The 16,109-nt window shown below is 41.9% G+C and overlaps 1 protein-coding gene across 2 annotated transcripts in view; it reads left to right on the top strand.

Annotated features, from left to right (window-relative positions):
* Window positions 1-934: 934 nt before the first annotated feature.
* Window positions 935-16,109, top strand: part of LOC126407973 (receptor-type tyrosine-protein phosphatase beta-like) — a 40,418-nt gene continuing 25,243 nt past the window's right edge. Inside the window, exons 1-4 of one of the 2 annotated variants that reach the window (XM_050073306.1) lie at window positions 935-1,078; window positions 5,081-5,482; window positions 10,298-11,643; window positions 13,941-14,205. In XM_050073306.1, the coding sequence (XP_049929263.1) occupies window positions 1,027-1,078; window positions 5,081-5,482; window positions 10,298-11,643; window positions 13,941-14,205 (2,065 nt within the window). In that variant the 5' untranslated portion in view covers window positions 935-1,026. Of the gene's footprint in view, window positions 1,079-5,080; window positions 5,483-10,297; window positions 11,644-12,098; window positions 12,427-13,940; window positions 14,206-16,109 lie in introns of those variants that run through there. The other variant, XM_050073307.1, reaches the window with a different exon arrangement.

Below are 16,109 nucleotides of genomic sequence, written 5' to 3'. Positions count from 1 at the left end.
CTAACAGGAGGCGCCCAGGAGGATCCTGATCAGATGCCCGAACCACCTCAACTGACCCCTTTTGACACGAAGGGGCAGCGGCTCTACTCCGAGCTCCCTCCGGATGTCCGAGCTCCTCACCCTATCTCTAAGGCTGAGCCCAGCCACCCCACGGAGGAAACTCATTTCGGCCACTTGTACCCGCAATCTCATTCTTTCAGTCACTACCCAGAGCTCATGACCATAGGTGAGGGTTGGGACGTAGATGGACCAGTAAATCAAAAGTTGCCTTCCAGCTCAGCTCCCTCTTCACCATGATGGTCCGATGCAGCACCTGCATCACTGCAGACACCTGGCTATTTTTTTTATATTACAAACATTTTGAATTTTTAGCTGCTGCCCAGGCAAGAGGTTAACTTTAATGTGACTTTCCTAAGGGATATCTTGGCCTTAGTAATCTCCAGACTTTGTGGAATATGTACAGAATAATGGACAGGAAAAAAGTTTGCAATATTTTTGTATTTATTGTCACTTATTCTGGCACTCCTGACATTCTAAACATTTCCTTGTTTCTCTAGCGATCTGCTGAAAATATGATCCAGAAAACAAACTGCCATGTTTTTACCACTCTGTCTGCTCTGAATGTGAAATAATTCTACATATTAAATTATTGTTGTCAGACTTTATGCAGATGATTAGACTTTAAACAGGAAATCATTAGATCTGTGTTGAATGTTGTTAAAGCTTAATAAAAACAACACATGAGCTCTTTGTGTATTGTTATTGTTGTTGTTGTCTAAAGTTAGATAACTGATAGTGTTTGTGGGAGCTTTCCCTGCTGGGTGTTTTCTTCTTCTGCAGGTTTATTAGAACAACTGCACATGTGGGATGCACTCTGGTATTTCCGACAACTTGTTCACCACCAAACCTCCACAGCAGTTGAATAGAAGGAAGCGCTGCTCGCTGACTTTTTCCTCCTCACAAAGACGCACTTCCCTTCAGCTCTTCTATTCTGCTCATCTGAAGCTGGAGGACGCACGAAGAAACATGGACGCCCTGATTCTGCTTTTATTCATTCTCCTGAGATCCAGCTGCTTGTGTGAGTACTGCACTGATATTGTATTGGTGGTGGTGGTCCGGTGTCAGAATCAGGATCAGGATAGATAAAGAACTCTTTGACACTCTAACATGTACTGCATGGGATGTGATCTGTGTGACTGGCTATGAACGTCCTCAAACTTCTTTCATGAAGGTTTTTGAATTCAGATTCTGTGAGAAGCTCCAGGTTAGTTATACACTATATACTAATACTTTGTTGTGGTCTTACTGGGTACACAAGAAGAAGTCCAGGAAACAAATTAAACCTTTGAAGGAGCAAAAACTAAAAGACTCTGTAAGTTCTTAAAATACACAGAACATATTGAAGAAGTCCAAACAGCAGCCAGCAGCCAAAAGGTGTTTCATTAAAAGGCATCCACAAAATGTTAAAACCATAATAAGACTAAGAATAAGAATAATAAAAATATACCATTTTACAAACTTTTTATATTATTAATAAATCATAATATAGTACTTCAGTATTGAGTCTTTTACTGCATCTTTAGTAATAATATACAGTAATAATCTAACACTGTACACGGAAAAAAACGTATTAAAAACTCAATGCAGGGTCATTTCTAAAGTGTTGCTATTTATTTATTGTTCTTATTCTTGTACACACTGTACAGCTACTACCCAACAAATGTTTTATTGATACCCTGTATAACCTAAATAATCACACAGTATTATTGTTATTAATAATAATAATCATAATAATAATAATGCCTGTGTTTTCTGAATGTGAACATGAAATCAAAACTGACAATATCAATAATATATAAATGAATTAACTACATGAGGGTTTTATTGAAAGAAGTACTTTTACATCATTTCCTCGCTTACTCTAGTAAAAGTTATCACACCAAAGTGTGTAAGTACTCTGTTACAAGTTAAAGTTCTATATAATTATCTATATTAGAATTAAAATATACTTGAAGTACTAAAAGTACCCATTATGCATGATAATATATCACAATATTGGATTATTATTATAGATGCATTAATGTGTGTTCAATTAATTTTAATGACTTTATAAACTGCTGGTTGGTTTCATCTATAATAATACGCCATCACTTATTATTGATTATTAAATGTAGAAAATGGAGATGATAAGTAATATACAATATTTAGTGATAATAATAATATTGCTGTGTTCACATGAATGCCTGACTATGACTGGAAAAATGGTGAACTTGTCCTTTAAATTGTGATAAATAATAATAAATGTGATAAATAAAATCATAACAATCATAATCATAACCATAATTTAATGTCCCCTTCTTTCAAGATTAGGAATAAATTAGATGACGCTAACAGCTGCTAACAGCTATCAACCATAACACGTATGTGCTGTGATGACTGCTAACAAAAGAACCTTCAGCTTCACAGAGAAAAAGAGTCACACGTTGAGCTGTTTTTGTTTGCAACCGGACGTGACATGAAACCTGCTAACTGTGCTCCAACATATTTCTGTTTGTTGAAAGTGTTGAAACATGACTGTGTAGAAGATTAATTATTATTATTGGCCTATAGTCACTATTAAATGTCTGCTGAACTTGAACCGGTTTTATCAGGAAAGTTTTGTGACTGTTGAAGATGACATGAAGAGGATTTCACACAATGTGCATGAATGAGTTTTGATGCAATACTTGCATATAAGTCACTACAGTGGACCCTGGTGCATGACGCCACACCTCGTCACCCACTGGCCAGGTGTTGTTAGTGCCATCAAATCTCTCAAAACCAAAATGGCCGACGGAATGCAAGAAATGTTGTGTAGCTCAGGAATATCTTGACAATCCTTCTACAAAAGGAGACCCTTGCAGGTAAACAGAATTTGGTAATATTAAGTAACATCTAAGGAGTAACACAGGTGTAGAAAATTCAAGTGATTGATTTTATGTTGAGAGAAAATTACAATTTATCATCTGTCCACTAAACTGGCTGCACTTCAACTACAGTTAATACTATTACTGTTGAGTGAGGGAGGGAAGGACAGAAGGGAGGAGCAGAGAGTATGTTAAAATGTCATGTGAACACACTTGTGTAACAGCATTAAGAATGTATTTTATAGTTTCACTTAAACTATCAATTTATTCATGGGTTTAGGTTTCTTCAGTTAAACTCGAGTGCATGCTGTCCATCTGAGTGGACATAAGGAAAACTCCTAGAAAAATGCATATTTATCATAATTTAACTTCCTTTTTTTAATGCCTAAAGAGGAATAAAAACACTTAGGAAAAAAAATCTTGACTGAGGTCGTCATAATTCTTGCATGAAAGGGTAAATCTGACATTTTCTGCCACTGTTACTCCACAGTGCTGATCTGTAATACAAACAGATAAGTCAGCATTTTAATTCATTCATTTATGAGTCTTTTGTTGTTAATAAAAACATCTGACTGCTTGTTTTAAAGCTGATTTTAATGAGACAGAGCTTGTGATAAACATCCATCAGAGTGATGAGAGTCTCACCTGGGGTCTCATTTATAAAACAGTGTGTAGGATCCACACTAAAAATGTGCGTACAGAGAAAAACAAAAATGGCGTGTGCCAATGAATATTTGTCAGTTTCTACAATCAGGCTTCCACCTCACCATCTGTGTCATCAATTTCCCGTCTCCAAAATGTTTGTAAGCATGGGTCAGAGTTTCTCCCAGTCTGTTTTTATAGATCATGTGTTTTGCGTGGGAAGTGACGTACAGTGAAGCAGTCAATTGGCAATTCTTTGCTCTCAGGCTCCTCCAACAGATCATTTTTATCTGAAATCTATAAAAAGTAACACACACAGGTCAAAATGAAAATCTAAGTTGCAAACATGAAATAGCACAGAAGTTAAAATATGGGAATAAAATATAATATATATAAAACAAGATAGACATTACAACAAACAAACATATTTTCCCCCTTACTTTAGGCCTGTATTACGAAGCCAGTCCAACTTACCCAGGATATCTTCTTGTTATCTGGTTTGACTAACCCTAACACTGACCATCTGGATAACCGGTTGAGTCAACTCTGGGTTTTCCTATCCAGCCACAAGCACCTTCATGTGAACGAGGCGGGGGTGTTAATTATGAGTGACTAAGAACCTAACCCTGTGATAGTCTGGCGACCTGTCCAGGGTGTAGCCTGCCTCTCGCCTAATGTCAGCTGGGATAGGCTCCAGCCCCCCACGACCCCCAATGGGATACGTGGTTATGGAAAAAAATGAATCACCAGAACCATGAATGAAGTACTTCATATCATATGAGATGAAACGGGACCAGAAGTGTTTCGGACTGTGAGTCAGTGAAATGTCAGTGGCATGAGCTTTAAACAATAATCTTACAAAGGAAAATGTAGAAATATTGTAAATACTATCCAAAAATTCACCGTCAGCCGTGACTTAACTTACATGTAGGTATGACTGAGCTAAAAGTGACATCAGTATAGAGAGGTTTTTGCTATTTCAATCAGTAGAGACTCGTTTTTATGGTAAAAGAATATTTATTAACATATGAACGTATGAATAAGAATGTGGAAAGTCTTTGGCGATTAGACCCTGTAGAGATGGTTTGATTTAATGAGGGTGATGAATCCATAGTCGAATAGGGAACCTATACATCTAGACAGAAACTTTTGATGCCATCCGCTATGATAGAGGTGAATTAAGTCAGTGTGCGCTCCTAAAGATGATCCATCCATCATCCTGATCACTCTGAATGATCCAAAGACGTCACCAACAGATGTGACTTGTTGTACAACTGCTTTCTGCTGAAGAACTTTCCCTGTTCTTCAGCAGAAATTAGATGTACAACAAGTAGCTGCTCCTCAAACAAAAATCCAATCACCTCTTCTGTGTTTAGGTGGAGGCCAAAGTCAGAAAGTATCATCTGAAACATTAAAGCAAAACTGTCTGCATGTCTTAAAGTAGTTACACTAACACTTTATTATTATTATTATTATTATTATTATTATGAAATGATCTTTTGATGAACTGATATGAACTCGTCTCTCCTCAGCTGGTTTCCTCATCGTGCTGACCCCAAAGAGGTTGTGTCTCTTCACCCGAAATCACGTGGTCTTCCTGGGACACTGTGATGCCACTAACCCCGGCCAGCAGTGGGCGTGGCTGAGCGGAGCCAGGCTGCTTCACACTCAGTCCTCCCGGTGTCTCTGGGCCGACCCCAGCTCCCAGCTGCCGCGCCATGCCCGCCTTGCTAAACTGAGCGACTGCAGCACAGCGCCGGCGTGGAGGTGCTACAACACCACCAGAGCATTTGGATTGGCTGACACTCACATGTACCTGAGGAAAATGGGATCACGCGTCACGATTGGAGAAAACCTGCAGGCTTCAAGGTGGAGGAAGTATGAAGTTGACTCAGGAGGGAATGAGCTGATGACGTCTTTATGTCCCCAAACAGGTGAGAGGAACCACGGCACACCTGTCCTTAACTTTAACTCAACACCAGGGTGAGGTCACAGGTGTTGCACCTGTAGCCACACCCAGTGTGATGTCACAAATGATCATTGATTTTGGACACAATTGTCCCCCTGTCCTCTACCATTGAAACTGGCCTACATTCCATTTTGTAAGGGAGTTAGTTAGTCGGTCACAGGTAGGTCGAGTGTGGCTCGACGAGGCTGTCTGCTAGTGCTAGCATCAGAGGCTGCGCTAGCTCGGACCTACAGGTTCTGCTAAATGCTTGCCATTGAGGTGATATATCAGGCTTGAAGTACTTCGATGGTACGAAAATTCCTGACTGCAGAATTTGCAGAGAACAGTGCTCCTATCAACAGTTCCATCTGGACGTTTTTTTAGATGTTTCATTCATGGGGCCAAGCAGCATCGTCTCAGCTGCCTCCATCATGTGACAAAGCCACTGTGGCCTTCAATGACGCACCTGGTCAAAGGGCACCACGGAACGCGATTAATCAATGTTCATTTTCTTAACGCATTTTTTTTTTTGTGATTAATTAATTGAAATTAATGCATCCATTTGACTGCCATACTTTTTACGCAGAACCAAACAATGGCAGCAGCAGTGCTTTCTAAACAATAACAATGGCATAACAGGTCAATAAAAATGAGTTATTGTCCCTGTTATATGGCGGCTAGTCTTGTCTTCTGCTCGGAGGGTAAGGAGCTCCCAGACCTCGTTGTTTTCCCAGTTTGTTGACATTTTTGGTTTCTAATCTTCTTCTCTGAGTTAGCTGCTAACTGCTAACTGCTGCCAGCTCAAGACGGTCACACTCTGAAGTTGTCGAAATCTAACGCTTGGGCGGTGACTTGCAGCATCAGACACTGACGAAAAAAGCCGTCCTTTAACATTGACACGATACACAGCGGTCGCTGTTGTAGTTTGATAGTGCTTGGCGGTGTCAGGGGGATATGCACAGTGACATGAAGGAAAGTTAAGGCAGTGACAGTCCGAGTCGGCGGGTGGGAGGGGTGGAATATGGGTCCAACAAACACCAACTTTCACCTGGGAGAGTGGTGTTCTCATCCTGTAAGATTAAAAAGCCAGACCCTGTTCTTTTTTCCTAAAACTAACCACATGTGTTATTTGTTGGAGGAAAAAAAACGAAACTTCAATTCGCAGTGTTGTACTGATGTAGTGCTTTTATTTTGAAAGAGACTGTATGTAAACGTTAAATTTCCTGAGACAATGCATGTAACAGGCAGAACTTGAGCTGGTGTCCCAGGACTTCAACAACCAATGCATCCAGGGTACCTTGTACATCGTATGTAGACGTGGGAGGTCTATGACCAAACATCGAAATGTTACAAGGTCAAAGTGAGAATGTGTTGGCCAGCTGTTTTGTAAATCACCTGGCAGTTGGCTGCACACATTATCCGTCATCAACACTTCAGACCGGTCCCGTCCATGGCCCCATCCTGCTAGCCGTCCATTTTACACAGGCGTTAATTTGGCACTGTCACTACCTCTACTTGGCTTGAAAGTGCACAACTCTGTCCTCCCATCCTACGATTGTACCTTTTACACAGAATGGTGAGGCGGAATAATGGTGTGATATTCCCGCCTTGAAAAGGCAGTGTAAAAGAGGCTGTAAACTGTAGTGATGTCTTGTAGACAGCGAGTCACTCAACATCCTTACCTCTAATTATGTGTAACTGTCAACTCATTCTTGAGAGTTGAAATCTTAAGTGAGGTCGCTTTTAAGCTCTGACTTTGTCCCCGTTGAAATGTCCACTTTAAGTGAGAAAAGGACAGCTGATTTCACACCAGGAATGTCCATCTCTCCTGAATCTGCTGAGAGTGGGGTCTTCTCAGCTGGGCTCTTGGCAGTACTCTGGTCCAGGAGGCATTGGGTCTTGTGTTGGCAAGTTCGTTGCCATTTGTGTACTTCCACGGAGCTATTTCACTTCAAGGTTATGTTTAGAGAATGTTTGCTGTCGCATAAGATGGGATGCTCTTTACAAGTCTCATTTAAAATCATGAATGACAAGTCATGAATTACAGAGACCAGACTGAAACTGTTTGTTTCTGCTGTAGAGTTAGTCATTTTAACACGAAAGTCGACAGGGACTGACTCGCTCTTGCTGTAAAAGATCTGAGTAGTTCTTCCACTGCTGCTGAGATGACAGAGAGTCATTAAAGTTTAAGTTTAATCCATTTTTTAATAAATCTTGTTTGGAGAGCTGAGGTCATGACATCACTTCCTGTCAAGGTTCTGTGAAACAATGAAGTGCGTTCCTGAAGTTTACCTGGTGTGATACCTGTTAAACAGGAAGTGAGTGTGAGTCCAAGACTTCCCTCCTCACATTGTTTGTTGCTGCTGTCTGCTGGTTCACTCAGAGAAGAACAGGAAGAACGTCAGCAGCTCTGTACTTCCTGTCGGAGTCTCAGCCAAAAGGCTGACAAATGAGAAGAAGAAACTTGGTGGCACTCACATACTGAACACCTGCATACCTTTCTCATCTACATCTGCACTTTAGTAGTCCTGAAATCATCAGTTGAGAATCACTCTGAAAAAAATTACTCCTAAATTCATCACAGTCAGAACATGCGTGAGCGCTGATGGTTATGATGGAGTGGAGTGTATTTGGAGAGCGCTAGAGTAAGAGAAAATGAAAAGCAAAAGCCATCCTGGGCACAGAACAAAAGAAGAAGAAGAAAGAGAAGAAGGAAATGAAATTTGCAGATTTGCACATACTGTATGCTGCTACAGTTTGTTTGTTGTTGGGGGATTTTTAGCATGGAGATTACTTCTGTAATGGATCTAAAATGCTTGTGTGTGTCATTTTAAAATGAAGCTTACTAGTGTGGACGCAGTCTGAGGCCGACAGACATTAACAGTGGGAAAATAATTTAAATATTTCTAACTGTTATTAGACAGTTGATGGTTTTATCCCCTGTGGTGAACCATAATGGGACCTGAAGTTGTTTCATAAATTGGTTCACTAGTGGCGGGTGAACCATCACTAGCGGTGGTGAAAGCTGCAGGTAGTTTTGCTGATGCTAACATTACATTAGGTAGTTGGTTAACAGGTGAATCAAGGAGGTGCATCACATAGTGGCCCCAAGCCCCCTGGGTAATGCAGTTAATTTAGGGACATTATGAGTGGCCCAGAGAGCCCAAGAGCACCGGCAGCTGGTGAAAAGAAAAAGTCACAGTGCACCAAACAGTAAAATGTAGAAGTGCTTGTACTACGTACCGCTGAGTAGCTCTGGGTGGAACAGAGAAAAGGTGACCATCGTTTGTCTTTTTTCTTTTAGGCTTTTCTGAACACAGCCAGCATCAAACACACAACTTCATATGCTATTATTTGTTTACATTGTTTATTTGTATTTGTGGATGTTGGTCCCTGGCAACCCCTTCCTGAGAGACCGCAGACTGTGATTGGTCAGGAAGCAGCGTGCAGTCTGTCTCATCTCTGTGTCAAGAATTTAGTGATGGTGACCAGGGGGTTAAATATAGACAGTGCAGGCAGTGTGATTGCACCGGGGCCCCTGGAGAGAGCAGGCATTTGCAAGTGACTCAGATTGCCACCTTGGAAATATATCTGTATTCAAAAATGAATGATAAAAACAGAGAATATTAATAATATAAAAATGATGCCATTTGCTATGTATGTCCTCAAAAAGGCAAACATCTGCATCATGGGTTTCTTTTTTCGGACATCAGATCTAAGTTGAGCAGATGAAGTGTAATGCGGGATTTATACTTCTGTGTCAAATCGACATTGCATCTACAGCTTAGGCTCTGCGTCGACGTAGAGCCTACGCCGTACTACGCCGTAGCCTGACATGCACCTCCCCAGAAATGTAACTACATGTCACGGCAACACAGACCACCGGTCAATTTTTGTAAGCTGAAACCATTTCCCTCAGTGGAAACAAAGCTTTTATTTACTTTTGTTTCACAGATAAGAAACAATAAATAATGAAGACAATAAAGCCTCCACAAAATAGCATTTCAAGTCTTGTGTGATTTATCCTGACTTCATATGAGAAGAGGAAATCACTGCTCGTCGCTAGGCTAATTTATACAATGTAAAATGCCATAGGCTTGTGCTAATAACCTTAGCATGTTGTATTTGTCTGGAAAACATGTTAAGTATAAGATAGTTGTTTTGTCTGTGAACCTTATGAGTTGTAATGGAGCCGAATTTTGTAACATTACCTTTGTTAAATGTTGCTGTTGTCCCTGGCTTCATATGAGATGAAGAAAAGTCTGCTAGCTGCTAGGCTAATTTATACAATGTAAAATGCCATAGACTTGTGCTAAAAACATTAGCATGTTGTATTTGTGGGGAAAATGTGTCCAGATAAAGACAAGTGTTTGTCTGTGAATGCTGCGAGTTATAGTGAAGCTGATTTGTGTACTTGTGTTTGAAAAGGTCTCTATTAAGTCATGTTTAATGTGTGTTTAATGTGTGTTTTGAATCAGCTAAACCTTACAGCACTTCACAGAAACCTCCACCGCCAACCAGTGTTTTGGAGGTGTAACTGCAGAGTGACACAGACACACCGCACAAGTATAAATGCTCACAACAGCGTAGGCTACAGTGTAGGGTCTGCGTAGAGCTGACGTAAACCTTAGTGTCCTCACAGGGCTGCAGGAGGTTAAAGAGAAATTTAGAGATGGAAGTGTCGGGTTCATATGCGTAAACTGAATGTGTGATGATAAAATGAAGTTAAGTTGCTCTGTAAATATTTTTGTTTATGTTTTTATAATTGTTTCACTCACAATCTTTACTCCTTGTTTTTCAGACACTACTTCTGTCTCCACCATCTTTTATTCCTCCACACATAAACCCCTGGGACACTCCAGCACGGTCTACACCATCACAGGTCCTGCAGTGACCCTCACTAATGACCGAGTATCAGACATGGTAAAAACCCACCGCACCACCAGACAAGCCACCGCCTCACAAGCCCACAGTTCAATAACCGACAGAGCTTCAACGCATAAGAACGACATCACCAACCCTCGAACCAGGAGGTCGGTCACTACAGATTTCAGTCCTGACGTTTCGACTGCGGTCACGGAGCTGTCAGCTCTAAACGGCAGCCATGTTGTCTCCTCCAGTCCAGCTGCGTCCACCACAGACCGATCCTCACATGAATCAGAGAGCTCGCCAGATACAGTGATTCAGCTCAGGACTGAAGCAGAGACAATATCAGAACACCGAGAAGTTTCCACTGCCTCCTCCTCCTCTTCCTTTTCCACTATGTCCTCCTCCTCCTCCTCCTCCACCTCCACCATGTCCTCCTCCTCCTCCTCCTCCTCCTCCTCCTCCTCCTCCTCCACCATGTCTTCTTCTTCCTCCTCCTCCTCCTCCTCCACCATGTCCTCCTCCTCTATTAGAAATGATCCTGAGTCTGAAACTGCAACTGTGACACTGGTGTCCTCCACAGTTTTTGGCATCACCTCTGAGGTCACTGCTGATGTCACCACAGAGGTCACCACCACCACCTCCGAGGTGACCTCTGGTGCTAACGTTGGTTCATCTGCTGTTTCTGACACAACTCGTACAACTACTAACAACAACCTTTCACCTGCATCCACCAACACTACATCTCCTCCTATGACCACACCTCCTCCTACAACGATAACCCCTCCTACAACTACCCCACCTCCTACAACTACACCTCTTCCTACAACTGCTCGCATACCTTCAACAGCAGATAAGACCTCTACATCCATCGTGGAGACACAGCCACCATCCACCCCTCCACCTCCATCCACCATTTCCCAGACTCCGTCCACAGTCACCTCGACACTGCCAACGCTCTCTACAGTTCATACAACACTCTCAGCGAGCACCACGACGTCTCCAACAGCCGGAGCAGTGCCTCCTGGATGGCTCACCACCTCAACTCTAACAGTCCCACCTACGAGTCCAACAAACACTCCTACGACGACAACCACGCCCACTACCACACCTACAACAACAGAAAGTGCAGCCATGACAACAACCATCAAGACCACTCAACCCACAACCACAACCAGTACGACACCTGTTGCTACAACAACAGCCAGAACAACCACAGCTGCTCCTCCTCCTCCAACTACACCTGCACCTACGACTTCAGGATCAACCACCTCTTCACCTGTGAGTGTTGCTGTTGCTTTACATTTGAATCTGTTTGCTAAATGTTTCATTTTAAAGGTGTAGATATTTAAATCAGGACCTGATGTCACTGTGTTTTTACACCCTGAGTGTGTGTAAGACTGTACATCAGGAACCAAGAGTTAAATCCTACAAAGCAGCATCAGGTCAGTTCACACTGCCTCTCCTATAAAATATAAGTTTATTAAATATCTTTGCTGAGATTATTCCTCCAGATGTTTCTATTATTGGAGCCTCTTTGTGGCACAGGATCTGAGGCCGCCTCCTGATTGGATAACTATAACAATAGTTGCGTTGTGATTGATGGAGCTCAGTTTGATGCTAAAGGTCGTCAGAGAAAGTCCGAGGCGGGCAGGAAGGAAGGCAGGGCGGGGTGCGGGTCTGCAGGGAGCCGGACTGGCCTGCTGCTTCTGAGAGTTCACTGATGGATGAAGAGAGAAGGGTCCACACTGTGTGATGAATGTGAGGAAAATCTGCAGGACGATGCGTGATTTATAAAAAAGAAAAGCTCCAGATCTTTTTGTTAATAAAACCAAACCCCATCAGTCGAGGAGAAGCTGCAGGCTGTGAGGATGAAGGTGTAGATGTGGTTGGAGTCTGGTCCAGAGGCACAGTTTTCTAAGTGAAACTTGTCGGTATGTCAGCTCCTGTGGGGATGAAACGTCTTCATGTTTCATTAACTGACCGGACGGATTTAAATCAGAGGCCGCGATGTTCTCATGCGCCACCACGTGTTGGATACTTTTATTTTGGAGTGTAAACGGGGTGAGTCACCAGATCTGTGTGTTTGGAGTCTGTCAGAGCAGAACAGGCTGATGTGTGGGGCAACAGGGGCCTGAAGGGCCACAGGGGGCCCTGAGAGGCAGAATATAATGTCATGTAACATGAATCCTGCTGTCTATAGACTCTGTCTCTGTTTCCTCGAAACACCTGAAGATCATGTTGGCTGAGATGCACTTAAATCTCTCATAATTATAACACAATGATTATAATGATAATTCTAGTTATTGTGCAGATGTTAATGCAACCTTTAACTCATTAAATATGAAATGATGTAATAAGGAAACAAATTTCAGATGCTGCTCCGATTGTTCGCGTTCACATGATGATGTAATCACTGGAGTGCTGCAGAGGAGCTAACGTGATGTCATTGATTAATGATCATCATGCTGCCCCCCCAAGTTTGTCTATTACTTTGATTTCATTGATTTTCTTTGTTTAATAACACATATTTTTCTAATGTTTTTATATTAATTTTAGGACTGTCAATTGATTAAAATATTTAATCATGATTAATCGCGTGATTGTCCATAGTTGACTCGCGATTAATTGCAAATTTTTTTATGCGTTCTAATTTACCTTCTTATCAACATGGGAGTGGACAAATATGCTCGCTTTATCCAAATGTATGTTTATTATTACTGAAACAATACAAAACAATGACAAATACCATCCAATTTGCATTCTCCAGAGTAACCTCAATTGGTCCCGACTTATAATTTTCCTAGTTGACCAATAGTCGTCATTCAGGGCCATTAGTCGACTAGTCGCCCGCATGTTTGTGATATTAATTTAATTATTAGATTATATATTTGGGGCGGGGCAACACAATGGTTTGAGTTGAAGGTGTGAGAAAGAATAGTATCAGTAACATTGTTAACACTGTGCTACATTACAGAGAAATACAAAACCGTACTAATGAACCTTCATTAATATAGGCCTATATTTTATCTACAAGTGCACGTCACACACTGAGCGAGCCGCCTGTTAATGACGCTGTGGGCTAATGGGCATGTAGCTACTTCCATGTTTCAGATGATACGTCATGTTTGTAGTCGACCAATGAAGATGAGTTTACATATCACCTTGGGTTCGTCCTTCACCTTCTCAAAATGATCCCACACTTTGGATTTCCTGCCCGACATGTTATTAACTAGCCTGTGGAATAACCGCAGGTACCAGCCCTGGAAATTAACCTGACTCCTGTCTGACTGCTGAGCGTGGACACTTCCTGTGTCTGTCCTTTCAAATTAAATTCCCACATGGTCCAGTCATATAGGTTTTGATTTATTTTGACAAGGCATAGCTCCTAATAGAGTTTCATGTTTGTTTGTTTTTTCTGCGACTAAGCAACCAATGAAATCTTGCTGATTAATGACCTTCCTGGTCGACTACGGTTTGGTCGACTATTAGGGGGCAGCCCTACTTAGTAATACTAACACAATGAGTCAGTTACAATCACCCAGTCTCACATGTGATGATGTCACTTCCTGTTTCAGGCCTCCCTCTGCTCTGTAAACTTCACGGACATCAGCTCGACTTCTAATTCTGTCGTGGTGACGTTCATCACCGCCGGCCTGTCCTGTGACTTCAGCCTGTCCACTGACAACGCATCCCGGCCTCAGCCTGCTCACTGTGACCCGGATGGAGAGAACAGCAGCAGCTTCACCTGTCACATCACGGGACTGGATCCTGGGACTCTGTACGGTTTAACGGTCATCTCCAGGACTGATGGAGAGAGGAGCGATGCGTCTGTGCGCACAGGTCAGACAGAGCTCACATGTATATTTTCATTATTAGACATCAAGTTTCTGCTTCTGTAAACTTTATTCCTTCAACATGAACTGAAACTTAGGCCATCGGTTCCCAACGGATCGAGCAGATTTCTCCTTAGTCATTAGTTGTCTCCGTCTCCCTTTCTCTCTCTGTCTCTGTCTCTCTTAATGCATCATATTGTCACATGGATCACTGTACATCTATTATGTTGATCTGTTCTGTACAACATCTATTGCACGTCTGTCCGTTCTGGAAGAGGGATCCCTCCTCAGTTGCTCTTCCTGAGGTTTCTACCATTTTTTTCCTGGTAAAGGCTTTTTTGGTGCCATACTTGCATTTGGTCATGTCATTGAGCTACTTTGCCGTCTCTGTCCAGTAGCTGTCCATTAGTCACTCACACAGCAGCAAACGGCACTTCACGAAAAGGTCTGCAAGTCAATTACGGTCCATTTAGAATGGACCAGTGTTCCACTTTTGGACCGCAACCCACCAGTTGGGAACCACTGACTTAGGCTTTAATAAAACAGGTTCATGACTTTTTTTTAAACGATCAGACTCAAACTGTCCATCTTTCATTTAATCTCGCTCCGACAGACAAGGCATCAGAGAGAGAGTTACAGCACTCGAGGATTACGGCACCCGTCATACAAACCCAACACCACTTTATCCCGTTAAAACAATACTCACAACTTGGATTAATCTTTACGAGAAACCCTTTTGATTCTTTTCATCAGTGGAAACTTACGGACTAAAGGAATATAAATAACTTACTAACTTATGGTCGCCTCAGAGGAAAGGAGTCACCTTTGTTTTCATAGTGCCAGTAAATCTCTGGTGCTCATTGTTCCAGTAAAACAAACTGAACAGTTGAATTGTGGAGAATCTTACTGAGCCAACGATGTGTAGCATCTCCATACTGACAAAAGTTTAAACAGTTATATTTGTATGTACAATCTAAGCAGCTAAGTAACATTAGCTCAGGTGGGTAGGCAACAACTTGGCTCTATACATCCGAAGAACTTCTATAAAAAGGAACTGCTTAGCAACCAGACCAGGCCTCTAATTAAGACAGGCCAAAATGTGTCCCCACAGCGGGCTAGTAAAAGGGACTGGGCTTTTATTTTTAAGTTTTACAGTATAAAGCCTGACCCGGGGTCTTATTTATAAACATTGCGTACGCACAAAACGAGGCCTGAAAGTGGTGAACGTCACGTCCCACGCAAAAGTTGTGATCTATAAAAACAGACTTGATGTGAGAGACTTTGACCCATGCTTATGAAGATTTTGGAGACGTGAAATTTGCGATGCAGATGGTGAGGTGGAAGCGTGATTGTAGAAACTGTCGAATATTTTTTGGTTGCACACCGTTTTTAGCTTTTGTCTGTGCGTACATTTCTTGTATGGATCCTACACACTGTTTGAGACCTCAGCTAGTCAGTGTTCTTCATCTCAGCTCACAGACCTCCTCCTCCTCTTCACAGACAGATGTCAGATCAGATGATAACTGCAATCTATAAATGCATCGTCACTTAAACATCTACATCAGGAAAATTACACATGCACAATAATGCAGCAGTAATATTAATCCAAAAAAAAACACTGTAAGTATGGAACAGTTTACTGCAACATGCTGAATTTAACTTTAATCTGCTGACTATACTTAGATACTTCCCCATCAGTAAGGTTTTTTAATGCAGGACTTTTACTTGTAGGTGAGTATTTTTAGGATGTAAATATCTAAACACTTCCTCCTCCTCTGATTTCACTTCTCACTATGGAACAAAATGTTTCTCGAGGCGTTTGAATTTGTGGTGTTAAGAGTCGGACATTTTGTCCTCAGGGTGTCACTGAGCTGCCAACAGGAAGCAGTGAAGTCTCCTCAGGGAGGAAGC

Source organism: Epinephelus moara, chromosome 20 (genome assembly GCF_006386435.1).
Source record: "Epinephelus moara isolate mb chromosome 20, YSFRI_EMoa_1.0, whole genome shotgun sequence".
Taxonomy (NCBI): domain Eukaryota; kingdom Metazoa; phylum Chordata; class Actinopteri; order Perciformes; family Serranidae; genus Epinephelus; species Epinephelus moara.
The sequence above is the reverse complement of the archived record's forward strand: the minus strand, read 5'-3'. Positions and strand labels throughout refer to the sequence as shown.